This window comes from Pezoporus occidentalis, unplaced genomic scaffold (genome assembly GCF_034315485.1).
Source record: "Pezoporus occidentalis ecotype Australia unplaced genomic scaffold, CSIRO_AGI_Poc_V1 ctg236, whole genome shotgun sequence".
NCBI lineage: Eukaryota > Metazoa > Chordata > Aves > Psittaciformes > Psittacidae > Pezoporus > Pezoporus occidentalis.
The window spans coordinates 173,022-190,498 of NW_026914244.1; the positions used below are offsets into that span (position 1 = coordinate 173,022).

Genomic DNA, 17,477 nt, shown 5'->3' on the forward strand with positions numbered 1-17,477 from the left:
CATTACAGATTTCACCCAAAAGACCCCAAAACAAACCCCACCACGTACAGGCTGCTCCAATTCACTCTTGCTCTACCATAAGATACTAACAGATTTTACTGCACTGTCAACATCTAGGAGATAAAGACAATGAATGACTCCTTTTCACATGGTAATTCCTATGTAAGATCTATGACATGCAGCTTTTGCTGACTGCTACTCAGAATTTTGCATTTAAAAGTTAGAATCACAGAATGGTTTGGGTTGGAAAGAACCTTAAGATCACCTAGATCCAACTCCCTGCCATGGGCAGGGACACCACACACTAAACCATGTCACCCAAGACAACCCAAGTTGAATTGCTTAATAGCAAGATTACATTATCTGTTTCAACTAAGACCTATTCATTAGTGGCAAACATCTATAGCAATCTAAGCAGTAAGGCACTACAACAAGGTACCACAGTACCCTTTTACTAAGCCAACACAAAATGCTGCAGAGTAACTGTCAAACAGTGAGCCAAGCAAAATTACAAAATGAATTTATTCCAAAAGCATAAGGGAACATGTACAATTCAACAGGATGGTAAACAGGTGTCTCCACAAGAGATTAAATATGAAACTGGGAGGAGAAAGGGAGAATTAACTACTTCTGAGGCCACAAGGACTTTGCACATCACCTCTGAAAACAGGAGTCCCCTAAAGAAAACTCACTCAAAATTCAAGGAAGGAAGCTGCTAGTACCTGGTTATTAGTCTAAATACAAGCTATGTTTAGGCTTTGAGATTACACTTTTAAAGCCCTTCAAAACACAAATGACAGCCACAAGTGCAAACCGTATTGTTTTCCCCAGTGGAAGCTTATTACCAATCTAGTGCTTATTTTCAAAGTGATATTTTGACCTCACAAATTTGTCCTCGAAAGCTTTTTGCCAAGTTTGTTGGGTTTAGTGACAAATCTTGAGTTTAGCACCTGGCGTGTAATCGGGAACAGTCAGCTCACATGTCCTGGAATGTCTAGAGTTTGCTGCCCGCTGCTCCAGAATTAAGCAAAACCAGACTTCTAATTCAGCAACAATGTCTCTTAACTTTGTCGTATTTCTGGTATTCTGGCCTTCTGACTGTAGTGATAAATACCAAAGAGTATTAAGGAAGACACCTGAGTCAGATTCACAAGCTAATACAAATGGAACTAGGTAGGGAAACATCGCTTTCAGGCATTTGTCTGTGGATATCAAATGGCTGGACAAAAGAAAAGGGTAAGGAATAATCTTCATTCTTCTAAAGTCTAAGCTATTTTACATCAACACGCCCTGGAACACTTATTAAAATCCTTTTCCTCTGTCTCAACTTCTTTTTACTATCTGCTAATTCCTTTACAATGCTGAATGACCTGAGAAGTAAAAGTCTGAGTTTTGAGAATTAAAAAAAAAAACCCAAAGCATTGTGCTCTTACATTGTATTTTCTGGGTGTACACCAGTAAATAAGAATCCCAAGTTGCTATGGACAAAAAAGTAGCATGGAATTGTTAGCTTTTCCACCTGAATCAAACTACATAGCTGGAATTCCTTCAGTGTTACTCAAAATATGATTTTATTTATATATTTTTAAATGCAACTGTATTGTTTAAAAAAAATTAAATCAAAAAAAAACACAAAACCAAACCAAAACTAAAACCAACCCTCAAGTGCCAACTAATCCAGAAACCTGCAGAACACAGAAAAGAGCCAGGTATTGCTACGGTCCAGCTCCAACCTATGAAGCTTAATCACTGCATCAGTCTTTACTCATTCCTATAAGAATTCTAGTCATTTATTGGTTTTCCTTTTCATTGAGTGAAATTTCACAGCATAACTCTATGCTCATATTTATTTTCAACATTAAAAGTGAATTTGCAAAACATCACTTTCTGCATTACAATGCACGGAGAAGAGTAAGATGTGCAAACCAAAAGCCACCACAATTTTCCACATCTCTAAGTAAAAGGACTGCTTCATGCTACAGGCAAAAGTTGTTGCAAACTTTATAAAACCAGCATGGATCTCATTCAAGTCAATTGAAAAAAAGAAGGAAACCAAAGCAAATTTAACAGTACTCTTCTCCACATATTGCAAAATGTGGTTATACAGATGAGGAAAGGATTAGTTCAGCTGCTAAGCTTATCTGACATGTATCTCTGTTGCCATGCCTTTCCTATCCATTACTTAATAGATAAACTCAATTATATAGTTTCAGTTATGCACTAGCTAATTTTTAGGTTAATGTACAAACTGACAAAATGTAGCTTTTGATAAAATTCTACACTCTTTTCCAATTTTGAATCCTGAAGACACTTCAAAAATAAAGAACCCAAAACTGCTAACTGGAAGCATCCAAAAATACAGTTGTAGTTTCACTATGGACAAGTTGTAGTCCGTTAGAAAAGTAGATCATACATACAAAGGTATAAAGAACACTTAAGTCAGTCTCAGTGGAAGGCAGTCCTTGAAGGAAGCAGTACTGCAAGCAAACTTGCTGAGTAGCACTTTCGTTTTAGCCCCTGCAGGGCATGGAAGACTTTAGCGCTTTACTCAGTAGATTCTTCCTCGGCTACGATTGCCACGTCCTCCCCAGCCTCTTCCTCGGCCGCCTCGGAAACCACCTCTTTGCTCTGAAACAGAAGTCAAAACTTTTCATGCAGGTTCTGTGCCGTATACAGGTTAAACAGCAATAACTGGAAGTACTGAAGGGCTGACTGAAGCCTCTGAGGTTAACCCTGCTTAAACACCATGAGATTTCAGAGTGATGCTTTGATGGACAACAGACACCACTACTTCTAAAAGGAGGCCAGGAGAATTGGCTTCTGTAAATTAAATGTAGTCTTTTGCATATTGACTTTATGATAAAAAACTGTACCATTATTTATACTTTGGCCAATCCACTGTCACAGGATTGAAAACTGATCTGTAAGGACCTTCATTACGTTACTTAGCTCATCCTTCTGGCCAGTAACACCCTGTCTGTCTTGAGGTGTTGGACTGAAGTGATTTGCTCCTCATGACTTTATAAAATGGTGGAAAACCATACCTTTGCCAGTCTACTTGTCCTTTTCTATCCTTAACATAGAGTTATGAGCAATACAATGAAGTTTTTTTGGTGGGCTGATATCTTAACTATATCTAATTAAAAATCTCAGACCTAAATAGATACTACACAAACTATTTGTATGTGATAGAAGTTTTTTCCTTTCCCTTCACTAAGAACAATCTGATCACAGCAAAAGCAACCCCAAAAACACTTTGTTAGTTTCTCTGGATTTGTTTGATATCAAAATCTTATTTCTCCTCCATGCTTTCTCTTTATGCACAGTCTTAAAATGCAATTCATATTAATCTACAAAGAGAACTATGTGCTTATTTTAAAGAGTACAGAAAGCAAAAGCTGATCAGAGGCCTAAGCATCTCACTAACAAGAAACAGCAGCAAGCAGTAAAACATTTTTGGTTGTAAACCTGATTTTTATAACTGTAGGACTACAAGCTTATCTTAAAAGGCACAGGTGAATCACCTGGAGTCTGCAGTAAGAAATTTGCAATAGATTTCTTTGTTTCATATAAAAATCAGTGTTTTATATCAGTTTTTCAGCCTATGGGCATGGGTGATTTTTAGACTGTTTACCTGACAGAGGCAGGACCAATGGGCCCACAGGGAAGGCAACAAGAACAGGGTGCTGCCATTGTTGGGCCTATTCACCCAGTCTGCAACTACCCTCATGCTCTGCCCAGAAATATGCCTTGCAGAGAGAAAGAATCACTCTGGAAGCATGAGGACATAACTGTGTGTATGCACAGTGAACCTGGCAGCTCCTAGGAGTTCTGGATCAGGTCTGTGGCTGTAATAGGAATTCAACACCGGTCCAGTCGTATGACACAAGGTGGCCCAGCTCTGCCACTTGCAGCAACTGCTGTCCAATGGGACATTTGGGGTGCAAGTGCTGTATGTCATAACAAAGAACACAACATTCAATTACTAACTCTATGTATTAAAACACGCAAAGGACATAAGTTTATAGGCTGGTAACACTCAAATCAATGAGCTAGAAAGAGCCCATTACACACAAAACCAGATGACAGTACGATCTGATCTAAGGAGAATGTGATAGTAACTTGGCTTAATTTGTTTGTTCCCCCCACCCAAGGCACAACTGTCACTACACAAAGCTTTTTCCAAGCTGCCTAACTTACCATAAGAAAAACTACCCAGGTTACTGCTGTATTTTCCACTGGGAGGATTATATATTTGCCTGGCATCCCTTTTTGGTCCTGCCGAAGCTTTCTTTGGGGGTGAACTTGAGGTTGTATCTTCACTTGTTCTTTTTTGACTGACAGAAGAAAACACAAACAGATCATTATACCCCTGTAGTGACAAGTACAGGAATAGCAGTTCAGCCTGAAAGATAAACCACTGGAAGTTAGAAGCAGCTAATGAAGATGCCCTGAATAACACTTCAAAAGAGGAAATAAAGTAGTCCCCAGGTGATTTGGTCTATCATATCCCTAATGGAAGAATAAGATTATCACTCCACAGCCTTAACAACTTCCAGGATAGATGTTATTTTGGATTGTGAAACTTTTAGCTCACATGTTATGGATTATATATATATATCTTGGGATCTTTATTTTGTAAACAGCAAAAATTAACACCACTGTTTTCATTCTTTTAACGAAAAACTCTCACCTTGCATCTGCCTTCTGCACTGGTTTCCAGGACAGCGTAACTGTACTTTTGTAGGAAGGAGGAATGTGGAAGAGATCCTATGGAGGCAAAATCAGAGAGTTTATTCTACAGTTAAATTCACATCAACTGCACTTCAAAACTTTAGCTACCTACCGAGACTCCATAATAACAGTTATGTTCCTATGATTTCAAATCCTTTCTGCAGTCCCATGGCAGAGGGAGAAGATGCCTTACTGCCTTATCTGGCTACCTGAGACTTCACTAGGAAATTCAAATGAGATTTATACTAACAAAGTAATGTCTTATACAGATGTTACATGCTTTCTCCCTCTGCACATCAAGCATCATATAATGAACTACAGTGGTTCCTGCAGGGAGACATCTGATATCCCTATGATGGTAAAAGATAAACCTCTCAATACTGTGGCCAGAGTTTTTGGTTCATTGTGGTAAGTTAGAATGGAAGTGAAGAAAGAGAAGAAAAGGTGGTTAGAAGTAATCAGAATGGTTTTGAGGGCTCTGGATTGAAGTCTCTTCCTGAAACCCATCTCTCCTAGACTCCCTAGAGAAAAAGGTTCTGTGTGGCAGCTGGCTTTGCCTCCTCCCTCCTTTACATCTCCTGCACTTCTTCAAACTATTCCTTACAGTCCCTGTCACTGCAGGAAAGGGAAATTGCAAGGAAAAAGGCACGGCTAGAATCCAAAGACCCCTACAGCAAGGTCTTCTGCTCCTGGGGCAACTACTGCTGTAAAAAGGGGTCTCACCACAGTAAAGCAGCAGCAACCCTGAGCTGGCAAACACTAATTTAACACAGTACAACTTTGATCAAATCTATTCCTTTTCTCTGTACACGTTACTCTACTGTGTATTTACTCCTTCAGGATGTGAGGACTTACCTTGATTAAAACATTAATGTTGTTGGTTATTTTCAAGGCAACCACTTTTATCTTGTTCTGTAAAAAAAGAAACATCACTGAGCACCTATTCCAGTAGCTTTAAATTACATTAACTGCACTTGAAGTTGCACCATTAAACTGACTGCTCTTCCTAGTGAATTTCTACAGCAACAGTAATAGTGAAAGGTGCATACACTTCTGAGTTTTCATTACAACTATTTTTAGGTTTCTTGCAGCTTTACACTAGTTGCTTCTCATGTTCCAGTGTACTTGCCACTAAATCCCTCCCCATATATGAAGGCTTCCCCTTCAAAACAGAATCAGAGCACAGTTACGCCAAACACATGGGGATGCAGAGAGCAGCAGCTGACAAGTAGAAACTAAAATATCACCTTAGCTTGCAAAATTCAGCATTGGTTAAGATCCATTTGCAATAGCTGTTAGCAGTGTTATTGCTTTCATCTGTTTGCCTGCTTACAACAGACTGCAGCCCACTAATGTGTGCCAATGGTTACTCTGGTAGGCTTAGTTAGAAAAATCAGCATTCCTGAGCAATACTTACCTCCTCTGTTTTCAAAGCTTCTCCTGTTTTGCCTTGAAGTGCGAGACGAAGCTGTCGAATATACACCTGCAATCCTCGAGCAAAATACTGTAGCCTAAAAGATTTAAAAGCAATCTGTTAATAACATATTCCCATAAAATAAAAGCATAAGCAAAGGGAAGCTGGAATCTCTCTCCCCTTTAGGAAAACCACTCTAAGTCTTTCACCAATCTGATTTGTGTTTCTTTAGCATGTAATAATCCATATTTTGTAACAGAACCCTTAACACTTGTCTCTCAATGATTACCTGATTTTAAAGTCTTTCAGTTTCTCAGCATTCAGCTTGGCCGTGAGGAAGTCTGGAAGCTTACGTCCCAGCTGATGGAAGCTGTACAACAAACACTCCACGTAACTGAACTGCAACTTGGGCTCTTCACTGCCAGCATTTTCCCCATTCTCTGCTTCCTCTGGAGGAAGGGGCATATACTCCTAACAAACAGAAAGGAAAAACAAATGCATGAGACATTTACACACTCTGACTGATCTTTTGCAGTGTATGAACTGGAGGATGTATTTATGCTGACATTTTAAGAAGTATCCCTCATCCCTATACTAATGTGATGAACCACTGCATGAAGTCCTGGTGCAGGTAGTCTGCCTATACTTCTGTGACTTGACACCTCTAAGAGCAAACATTACAGTAGCACTGCTACCACAGGAAGCAACAATGTACTACACCAGGGCTTCTGAAACAGCACTGAATTTGCTTAAAATTGTCAGTGCAGATACAGCCTTTAATGAGCTCAACATGAGTCTCTCATAATTATAATACTAAGAACAAAACCACACGAGTTCACTAGATTAAAAACATGATGCAGGTAACAGCTCTCTATAAAGGCTTTGAATTGCAAAATGACGTTTGACCTTTATCATGGACAGAGCTATCTTTGAAATAGCCACTTCAGAAAAAGGATTAACAGATTACTAGATAAAAATAACTTGTTTTGATGAGAACTTTTTTAGTGTCTTGCACTAAAACACTAAAAATTGAATGAGTCTTACCAGTAATTTATCAAACAGCTTCTTCAAATTTGATTCAAGCTTTTCCATATCGCCACAAAATGAGCTCATTTCAGCAAGCAGCTTCAAAACCTACATGTAAGGACAGCCGGGTTTTTGTGTGTTAACAGAAAAGTACAAAGGCTTAAATTTAAACCTAAAAGTGTAAACCTCACAGCATTAAGGCTGCAGAGCAGAGGTCAGCTATTACAGTGAAACCCAATCATCAGGCAAGACAACAAGGAGGAACATGTCTGGTCTGTTTTTCATGTCCTCAAACAGAAATACAGGTTTGTGTGTCTAATCCCAACAGGCATCATTAGTCAACAAGTAAACAAAGCTTCCTGTCCCACGTCTGCAGCACAGCTCACCTTCAAAGTGAGACTCAGAAATGTAACTGAAGCTGCAGCACTGATTAATGTAAGCAGAATTACAGACACGAAGCCACTCCCTTAGGAGGCAAAATTAACATAAGCCACATCTAGTTTATGCAACAATCAATTCAGTAACTGCTATGTGCTTAAAAAAGATTGACAGCAATATAAAAATGATTACACTGATCTACTTAGTCCAGTCTTGCCTCGAAGCTGGGGACTAATGACACATGCTTTAAAAGGCAATGCTCAGTCATGCCTCAGTACAGCAAACTTTTTCTCTAGTTTAACTGCTTTCTCTCCTAGCCAAGAACTGAAAAACCCCTTAGAAAGGAGTTCCCAATTTGTAAGTAGCTGTCTTCATCTAAGGTGCCTGTATTTTTCTACAATTTCAAAGACATTTTAGCTTTGGCTTACCTCTAACTGGATATCAAGACCCTCTACTGGCGTAGTCAAAGAACTGAGGTTTGGCAGAACATGCTCACAGAAGTAAGTAACAAATTTCGTGGAATGAACGTTTTTCTGCAGAGAACACCACATTATTCAGGTTACTCTGAGTCAGAAGGAGTTAAATGTTTCCCCCCATCACTCCACCAACTCTATACATAAGTGCCTACCACACAGCTACACCTTAAAGCTTTACTGAATTCCCTGCAACTCCTACAACACAGACTCTTCCAAGTGGCTTAAACTCAGAGGCTGTCTGCAACAGGGGCTGAAAACTGTCTACAGCCCAACAGGTCTTTAAACACTGCAATTGCCGGACATTAGATATAAAATAATCAAACTCATACATGTATGAAGCTAGTGTGAGAATTTTATCGTAATTCACTGTAACACCTTAAATTTGAAAGAAAATGTCAAGAGCAGAGAATAACACAAAAACTCTTTGTATTCAGAGGCTTTAAAGATGTTTCCAACATTTCAATGCATTAGAAGCTGAAGGTAGAGAGGTATGGATACACTCTTATTCTAACATAATCATTGACAAAACCAAAGAGTAACTACAGCCATTAACTTTCCACAATATTCCTCATGCAAAGCAAACAAATACATACTGAGAAGAGTGGCACTGCCTGCCGGGTACACTGCAGAAGTCTGTCCACACAGTCTGGGTCAGATGGGTTGAATGTTTGTTCCAGGTCAGCTTGTTCAGCCACCAGCTCCACTAGTTGTTGCCTCCCACTTACTGTCTGTAAGCTTTTTAATCCAGACAATATCTTCATGAACAGAACAAATTCCTCACCCGTTACATCTTCCAGCACCTTAAGAGAATTCCAGAAAACATAATTGTTAAGTTTCAAACCTCCAAGTCAAACTCAATTGATCTGAAAATGTAAAGTATGCAAATATTAAGCATTTAAATTCAGCTTCTTGTTATTTAAAGATATAAACGTTTAAAGGAACACATTAGAACATGCAGTGTAAGTGTATGTACCCCCAAATCAAGGTTAACTACCATCAAGTTGTGCATAAAAACCATTATTTTTCTTGGATTCTAATTTTAAGAACAAATTTCTTATCTAACAAAGTTGTATGCTTCAGGCAGAATAAACAGTAAATAGGTATCTACTCATTATTAATTGCTTTAATACTTTTTTAAACTTTCTCAGCATGTAGAATTTACAGGAATCTTATGGAATTCAATAAACACCAATGCAGTCCTGCACCAGGGATGAGCCAACTTCCCCGCATCAGCATAAGCTGGGGACTGAGTGGCTGGGGAACTGCTCTGCTGAAAAGACCCTGAGGGCTCTGGGAGACAGCAGGATAAACCTGTCAGTAGTATTCCTTGGGTGATGAACAGTGCTCCTGTGCTACAAAAAGAGCATGGCCAGTAGACTGAGAGAAGCAAAAGGACTGAGGATTCTCCTTTGCTATATACCCTTATTAGATCAAATCTGGAATACTGCACCTAGTGTTGGGTCTTTCTGTATGAGGAAGTTGATAAGCTGCAGAAAGCCCAGCCACCAAGGTTATCAGTGTCTAGAGCACGTAATCTGTGAGGAGAACTTAAGGAACAGGGCTTTTTCAGCCTAAAGGAAAAAGTCATTAAGGGGATGAGGCAACCTAACACTCATCTCCCAGTAATGAAGAGCAAGTCGCCAAGAATAGGAGCCAGGTTCTTTACTGAGGTGGAGAGGGTGAGAATGACACAATGATACAAAACTGAAATAGGAGCTTCAATTGGATAAAGAGGTATAACAGAGGTGTATATAAAGAGGTGTATATATTAGAGGTGTTCAAAACCCACTGGACAAAGCACTGAGAAATCAAATCCGAATCCAGCTGAGCACAGTTCACTGAGGTCATCTATCTCCCAAAGTCCCTTTCCCATATGAATGATTCTATGGTTCTAACAGAAGTCACTCTTACAAAATGAGAAGAGCCTATTTTAATGTTCCCACAAAAACTGCTGCAAAGTTTGGAGTGTAGCAGAATAGGATAACTAGAAGCATTTGTACAACGCTTAACCCTACATGTGGTTTAAACAAAGCAATGCCAGTGGTAAGGCATGGTTTAACAGTCCTTACGGTTGTACTGAAATAAGACACTCACCTTCTTTGATTCAGTCAATATGAACTCTTCTACCTCCTTTGTCATCACCTCCTCAGGCAGGGTTTTCAGCTTTGTAGAGAGGAACTTGATGGCTCGCTCTCTCACAATATCCTCTCCCTGAAGAATTTGACTGAATAAGCCACCCAAAGTCCCTGAATGGAGAATAAATAAGGTAACACAAATGATTCTAGAAGAGCTGAACTTTCCCTGAGAAGAAGGTTCCTCCTCTAAGACTCTGTGAAACATCTGCTGTACTAACTTCGACGAAAAATTATAAGTGACATAAGAATCCACATTGTTTTTTCTTGAATTGTACAATTCCAATCCAAAATCATTGAAAAATTCAGTATCTTTTGTAAAAACCAAGTGGTGACTTTGTGTCTCACTTCTGAATTGTACTAAGAAGATACAAAACCGAGTCCTGTTCTCATGGTAATAGAGACTGGGAACTATTACTAAAATACATATATAGAAAGATATGTCCTTTACCTTTAGCATCCATCTTAAATATACTGAGCAAAGCATTGTTCACCAAGTTGAATTCTGCAGAATCATCTGAAGAGAGAAAAAAGAACAATATGGATGTCCTTGAAATGCAAACATTAGAGCAGACAACCAAAGAAAGATCCCTGGTGTCACACAAGAAGTATTCCATCCTCAACATTTGATTATAAACAACATAAACTGTATTTTTAATGACTACTAGACAGAGGAAGTATAAAGCCACAATTATGAAAGCTGAAAGCGAAACAAAGGTGTTATTTGCCACTTCGGAATCCCTGCCAAAACTTTAACATCACAAACTTGATATGAATGAAAACTTGAAGGGAAGTTATTATTAAATATGTTTAGGAAATTTAAGGAACATATGAATAAACAAGCTGACTTTTAGTAAATTAAGGTTAAATAGTTATTTCTTTTTAAATTCTTAAGTCATCTTCAGTATTTCTAGGTGAAAGAAACAATTTTCCTCCTGAGCTAGAGAAATGTTCGAGTAAGTCCTAAAAGAACCGCAACTCTTCCAATAAGAATTGATCATGCATTTTTAACATCAATTTCAAGATCTAGTATTCAGCACTCTGTAACTTACTGAGGTTAAAAAAAAGGTACATGCTGTACTATTAAATTTGGAATTTATTTTGTACCAAAAATGCACGGTATGGAAGAAAATGCCTTCAGGATTTTTAAAGTTCCTGAGTACTTTGATTAGCAACCCAATAACATTTTCAGAAGGCAACTTCCTGCAGTCCATAACTGGAAGAGGTTTTGTTGTTGTGTCCCTCTCCCCTCCCTTCCCCTTTTTCTACAGGTGCTTTAAGAGAACTTGAATAAAACCAAAAAAAGGTCAACTTTAAAGAAAGATTTTCAGTTTAGATCAGGATAATGAGAGACCTTTCAGCAGAAGTAGCAGCCTAACTGTATGGCAAATATAAAGGGGTTGGGGTGAAAACAGGACATGACTGGCACTGGGACAAACTGCTTTGTAACCAACTATGAATCAACAGAAAACATTTTCTAGAACAAAACTGTATACGTTTTTAGGTGTGCCACAAGGAGATCAATCAGGAAACTACCAACATCTCCTACCTGACTGCAGGAGCTGGGTCAGTATGTCTGCTACCCGAGGAAGATTATCTCCAGTGGCAAACTGAGGCAATTCCTTGATTGCTTGTCGCCGGATCTGCAAAAATTGTCAGTATTATGGAATTAATAAATTTAAATAATAATAGGCCATAATTCAGGCAATTCAACTAATCACGTTTAGCACAAAAATCAGCCAAATTTGAGAAATGAACCACATTCTTTTAACAGGAGTATCATATTCAGAAAGTGAAATACAGATTTCAGACGTTAATGGCAGTTTAAACTTCCTATTTGCTATGAAACTATTATGATGTCTTTTTCTCAGATCTAAGCAGCACTGGAGAAAAAACAAATTCAAGCAGCACAATCATTCATTTGATCAACAAAATAAAGGGCTGGAATCTGTGTTAGTGTGGAGTCTTACTTGCTAAAAGGAAGGATAGTTCTCAGTGGTGCACATGGCAGAGAGGAACTCTAGGTTTGGCGCTGACAAAAAACCTTGAATGACCTGCCCAAATCATTTAACATCTGATAATCACAGAATAGTTAGGGTTGGAAAGGACCTTAAGATCATCCAGTTCCAACCCCCTTGCCATGGGCAGGGACACCTCACACTAAACCATGGCACCCAAGGCCTCGTCCAACCTGGCCTTGAACACTGCCAGGGATGGAGCATTCATAGCTTCCCTGGGCAACCCATTCCAGTGCCTCACCACCCTTACAGTAAAGAACTTCTTCCTTATATCCAATCTAACTTCCCCTGTTTAAGTTTGAACCTGTTACCCCTTGTCCTATCACTACAGTAATAATCAAAGTATAATCAAAGACACTTCAAAGGTACAGCTTCTAGCAACAGCACAGAAGCAGCATGAAGCATCTCAGGACTTCTGCAAGAGTACTACATTCAGAATCACATCCCCATGGCTCCCGGTTGTGAAGAAAGTTTTCTTGCCTCCCTGCAGAATTTCATTAGGATCAATTACCACAAAGCACTTTTTGAAAAGAAAAAATGTAACAGATATGCAAATAAACTGTTTCTTTCTACAGAGCTATTCCTTTGATCAATAATGGAGTGAAAAGAACAAATGGAAACTTACGTATCTTCCCATACCATCACATAACAGGAATACAACTAAGTATTCTTAAGCTTTGGAAAGATCAAGTCTCCCCTTCCCAAAAGACTAATAAAAATACAAATTCAAGGTATCAACTTGCTACAAGGTTCTTATTCTTACAGAAACATCTTCATCCTCACAGAGGTCCAACTGAGCATTGATAGCCGAGTCAGCTAGCTCAGGAAAATGCTTGAAGAACTTAGGAATAAACTGGGCTGCGAGTCTCTTCTCCTTGGCACCTCCCTTCACGCCATCCAAGATCACCTGGTACGCATCCTTATGCTGGAAGAGGAGAAACAGAACACAATTAGAGAAATCTCGGCTTATTCTCAAGACAAGGATTTTTTTTCTCTCCCATTCACTATTCGGCTATGTAAGTCAGCTATATTACACAAGCTTCATACAAAGAAATACATTTATCTCTTAGACCACTATAACTGTGCCATTTACTAAAATTTGCCTCTGTTGTCTGGTTTTCACTGTTACTCTAGTTCCTTTGTTCAAGTGCCTATCAAATGCCTACATTCAAACTGCCAGCCCTAAGACTAACAGATCTTGCTACTACATTAGCGCAGACTCAAGGAATGACATGATCACCTTCACTAAACTTGGGCAGTTTTTCAAGGGGTTTTTACCTTCTGCCTATTTACCATCTCTCAAGGAGGGGCCACTTCTTGTCAAAACCATGCCAATGAAACAGATCACATAACTTTTAATATACACAGGGCTAAAGCATCTTTGACATCTATTCAAGCAGTTAACCTGAGATAAAACACGGCTTTTAAAAGATGTCTTTAACAGAGACTATAAAAAAAAAGGGTAAATCTCCAGCTGATTCAGGAACAGAACAGAATATTCTCTACCTGCTCCAACTAGAATCACACAGACATACCAATTTTGTGCCTGCAGGACTGAAACTTTAGAATAAATTGAAGTCCTTCTTGTGGTTAGCTATGTGCTTGCAAAAGAAAAGTCAGTAGTATTAGGATAATAGCAGAAATTAGTTCTATCATTAATTTTCCTTACGGTTATGAAAATGTTTTAGACAACTTTGAACAGCAACAACAGCAGAGGACGCTTGATTTACATTAAATATCCCACAGCCACATACACTGTCACTCTTACACCACATGAAAGTTCACCCATAGCAAACAGATCCTAATTTACAAAGCAGCACAGGGCATTAATTCTCTTTAAAGGAAGCTGTGTTTAAACACTCAGTACCAATGCCCCTTCAACACTCCCTACACCTTGTTAATAGGTGTCCGTGGTGCCAAATCCTGAACTGGATTGGGACATGGATCTGGAAGAAAAATAAGCAAGGAATAAAATGACTGCTTTTCAGCTGATCCACATTCCCACCAGTTTGTTCTGCAGCTGTGCCAACACAGTGCATTCAACAGCAAAGGCAGAACGAAGCAGCACAAACTAACAACGGGATACACATTATTACAGTCACAGGTTCTCAGACTGCACGTTAAGAATAACTTTTCTGGGGAACAAATTACTTAATACATATTACAATAGCAGTCATGTAGCAATGGAACAGGGTAGCTTGGGTTCCATGAATTTATATGCCTTCATGCTTACTACTCCTATCATTTAGCCAAAGTGCTGCTCAGGCAGGAGCTTGGAATGCTCAAGAAAAGAACAGGTAACTGCAGAAGCAGTGTAATCCTTCAGTATTCCATGCTTCCTCCCAGTCTGTTATACAGGAACATCCTAAGCCAGAGACAGTATCAATAACTATCAAGTGACCATTAATTTCTCTAGACTACTTCTCGAACCGATTCTGTAACATCCTGTGACAAGTTGCACAATGTGTTATGGAGAAAAGTTTGACTTCCTCTTTATTCAAAGCCTGCTTACTAATAGTTTTTTTCCAAGTTCTCACCTTAATTTCGCTCCTGAGTAGACTCATCACACCTGAGCCCCTTTCTCAACTGAAACACACTTTTACAAGCTCACCATTTCCAGTCTTTTGAATGACTTCTCTTAATGTCATACTTCTGTTTGTCCCCTTGCTCTTCCTGTTGTGTTCAAAAGATTTCATTTTTGAGACAGGGTGACTGACTTTTTTTGTAGTGAGAGATCATGTTCATGAATTTAAGAGATAATAAAGGAGTAAGTGGGATAAAACTGATGAATAAGGAACAATTGCTCATGGCTTCTCAGTGCAAAACTTGGAGACATCAACTAAGGTTATGAAGTGACAAGTTCAAAGGGGGTAGTTTCTTCACAAAGGCTAATGGAATAGTTTGCCACAGAACATTTGTATGCCAGAAACATCAGTTAAAAAAAGGCATCAGAAAAGTTTGCTGAAGAAGAATCTCGCAAGACCTTGTAATTACAAAGACACTAGCTCTGCCTCCATAAACCCACAAGCTGGAAAGGCAACACTGGGAGAGTATATCAGCAATCATCATTCTATACTTACCCTTGGAGGTTCTCACGCATCTGCACAAGCTGCATTTCTTAACTACGCTGCAGTTTGTTCTCCCTGGGATATCCATCCCTGCCTTATAAAAGCTACCCACAACTGTCAAAATCATGGTGGACTATGTATTCATAAAGCAGCACAGTAATAGCATCTCTTTTATTCTGCATCTCTCCCCCTAGTTTCCAACATTTTCTGTGTATATTTTGGTTGTCTCCGAGATAACGTTTTTTTATGAACTGTCTGCAAGGATTCTGCTTTGTTTCATTAGCGCAGAATTACACATGCAAAGCGAATGGACTTGAATCTAAAAGCTTAAAAAAACCCCAACAGCACAACACCCAGTCACTTACTATACTATTTGTTCTCCTGAAGAACTTTCTAAATGACCTTGCATAGTAGTATCCAGTTTAAACCCCATTGCCAGGTATGTGCAAAGCTACCTTCCCACTTACATAGAATGGTTTGGGTTGGAAAGGACCTTAAGATCATCAAGTTCCACCCCCCCTGCCATGGGCAGGGACACCATACATTATGACAAAAGAATAATTACAAAACAATCAGCTTTTTCAGGCAGCCACTCAGTAAAATGAGCACATAATGCAATCCAAAAACTAGCTTCAAGTAACCATAATACTTTGTATTGGTAACACACGAAGGCATCATTTATTTGATTAATTCAGTAACGCTATGAGAACTGGCACATCTCTCCAGGATTTTTCGCCTAAAAACCTCCTTTATCCGTGAGGATCAACCTTCCATGCTTGCCTTAGGAAAATACAAAAGGGCTACAGGCAGTTATCAAACCGTAACAGCCTTCACCTTCCTCCAACAAGCCTCTCAGCAGGAGAGCGCTCCGGAACTGCAAGTACACAGATCAAACATGGACAACTACCGGTGTTTTAAGGCGAAACTCCCCTCTCCCATGCAAAACGCAGCCTGACTCTAGCTAATAACTAGCTAGCGCCCTTGGGCCCACGTTTAAAAGGAGAACTGCCGACAGGACGGGAGGAAGAAGATGCCGCAAAAGCGACTAAAGACGCTGCCGCCGTCCCTGCAGAGCCGCCAGCGCCAAGCTCATCGCCTCCCGCCCCCGCCCGTGAGGGAACCTATACGGATCACAGCCGCGGGGCTGGCCGGCTGTCTGCGGCCCGAGCATCCCGTCCAGCAGGACCCCGTCCCGCCCGCACAGCCTGAAGCCGTTCGTGACGGCGGCGCCGCCGCACTACTCAAGCCCCGGGCCTAGCGAGGCCTTGTAGGCCGCAGGCCCGCCGCACCTGGCTCACGGTCTCGGTGGCGTCCGCCAGGATGCCATAGTTGCGGTATAGCTCCTCCACGGTGGGCATGGTGCGGCGGGGAACGGGCGCGACCGCCGCTGCAACCGAGGCCGCCGCTCTCTTCGCCACCGCTCAGGCCGCTGCTCCCGCTCGCGCCGCCGCCGTCAGCACCAACGAGGCCGCAGTCCCAGAGCGGCCGCGTGCCGGCGCCTGCGCAGCGACCCCAGGCGGCTGGCGGTGGAGCTGCGGGCAGGGGTAACGCCGGGAGCTCCCCCGCCTGTGTTCGTGAGGCCGTGCCTGCCTGCCCTCAGCTAATCCCTCCTCTGTCCCTTTTTGACTCCTGCGTACAAACACTGTGTGGTGCACTGAGCTCCTGGTGTCAGAAGGAGGCTGTTTTCAAGGGTTCAAACTGGAACAGGGGAAGTTCAGGTTGGAGATAAGAAGTTCTTCCCTGTGAGGGTGCTTCCCTGTGAGGGTGCCCAGAGAAGCTGTGGCTGCCCCATCCCTAGCAGTGTTCGAGGCCAGGTTGGACACAGGGGCTTGGAGCAAGCTGCTCTGGTAGGAGGTGTCTCTGCCAGTGGCAGGGGCTTGGAACTTATCATATTTATATATATTGCACCATAATACATACATATGGGATCATATTTATATATATTGTATCATAGCATGTATCTATTGTATCATATTTTTATATATTGTATCATAACACGTATATATTGTATTGTATTTATATGTATTGTATCATAACATGGATTATATGCCTTGGAATGATACTCTCTTACTTCCTCTGGCAGTGATACATCCAGCTGTGCTAATCATCTTCCTACCAGAGAGCACACGAAATGAAGAGGAGCATTCAGAGCCACATTAAGAAATGCTTTCTTTGAGGTTTGTTCTGTTCCTGTCATTTGATCTTCCACATGTCACCTCTTGGGTCTTTTC

The 17,477-nt window shown here is 40.4% G+C and overlaps 1 protein-coding gene across 1 annotated transcript; it reads right to left on the reverse strand.

The window, feature by feature from the left end:
* Positions 1 to 504: 504 nt before the first annotated feature.
* API5 (apoptosis inhibitor 5) lies at positions 505 to 16,744 on the reverse strand. Its single transcript, XM_062621904.1, has 14 exons — positions 16,536 to 16,744; positions 12,942 to 13,103; positions 11,710 to 11,803; positions 10,612 to 10,677; positions 10,123 to 10,274; positions 8,622 to 8,828; positions 7,981 to 8,085; positions 7,193 to 7,282; positions 6,438 to 6,619; positions 6,152 to 6,245; positions 5,590 to 5,646; positions 4,694 to 4,770; positions 4,201 to 4,337; positions 505 to 2,628 (listed from the first exon to the last, which is right to left on the reverse strand). The coding sequence occupies exons 1-14, from the start codon at positions 16,602 to 16,604 to the stop codon at positions 2,549 to 2,551; spliced, it is 1,572 nt and encodes a 523-aa protein (XP_062477888.1). The 5' UTR covers positions 16,605 to 16,744; the 3' UTR covers positions 505 to 2,548.
* Between the last annotated feature and the right edge of the window lie 733 nt (positions 16,745 to 17,477).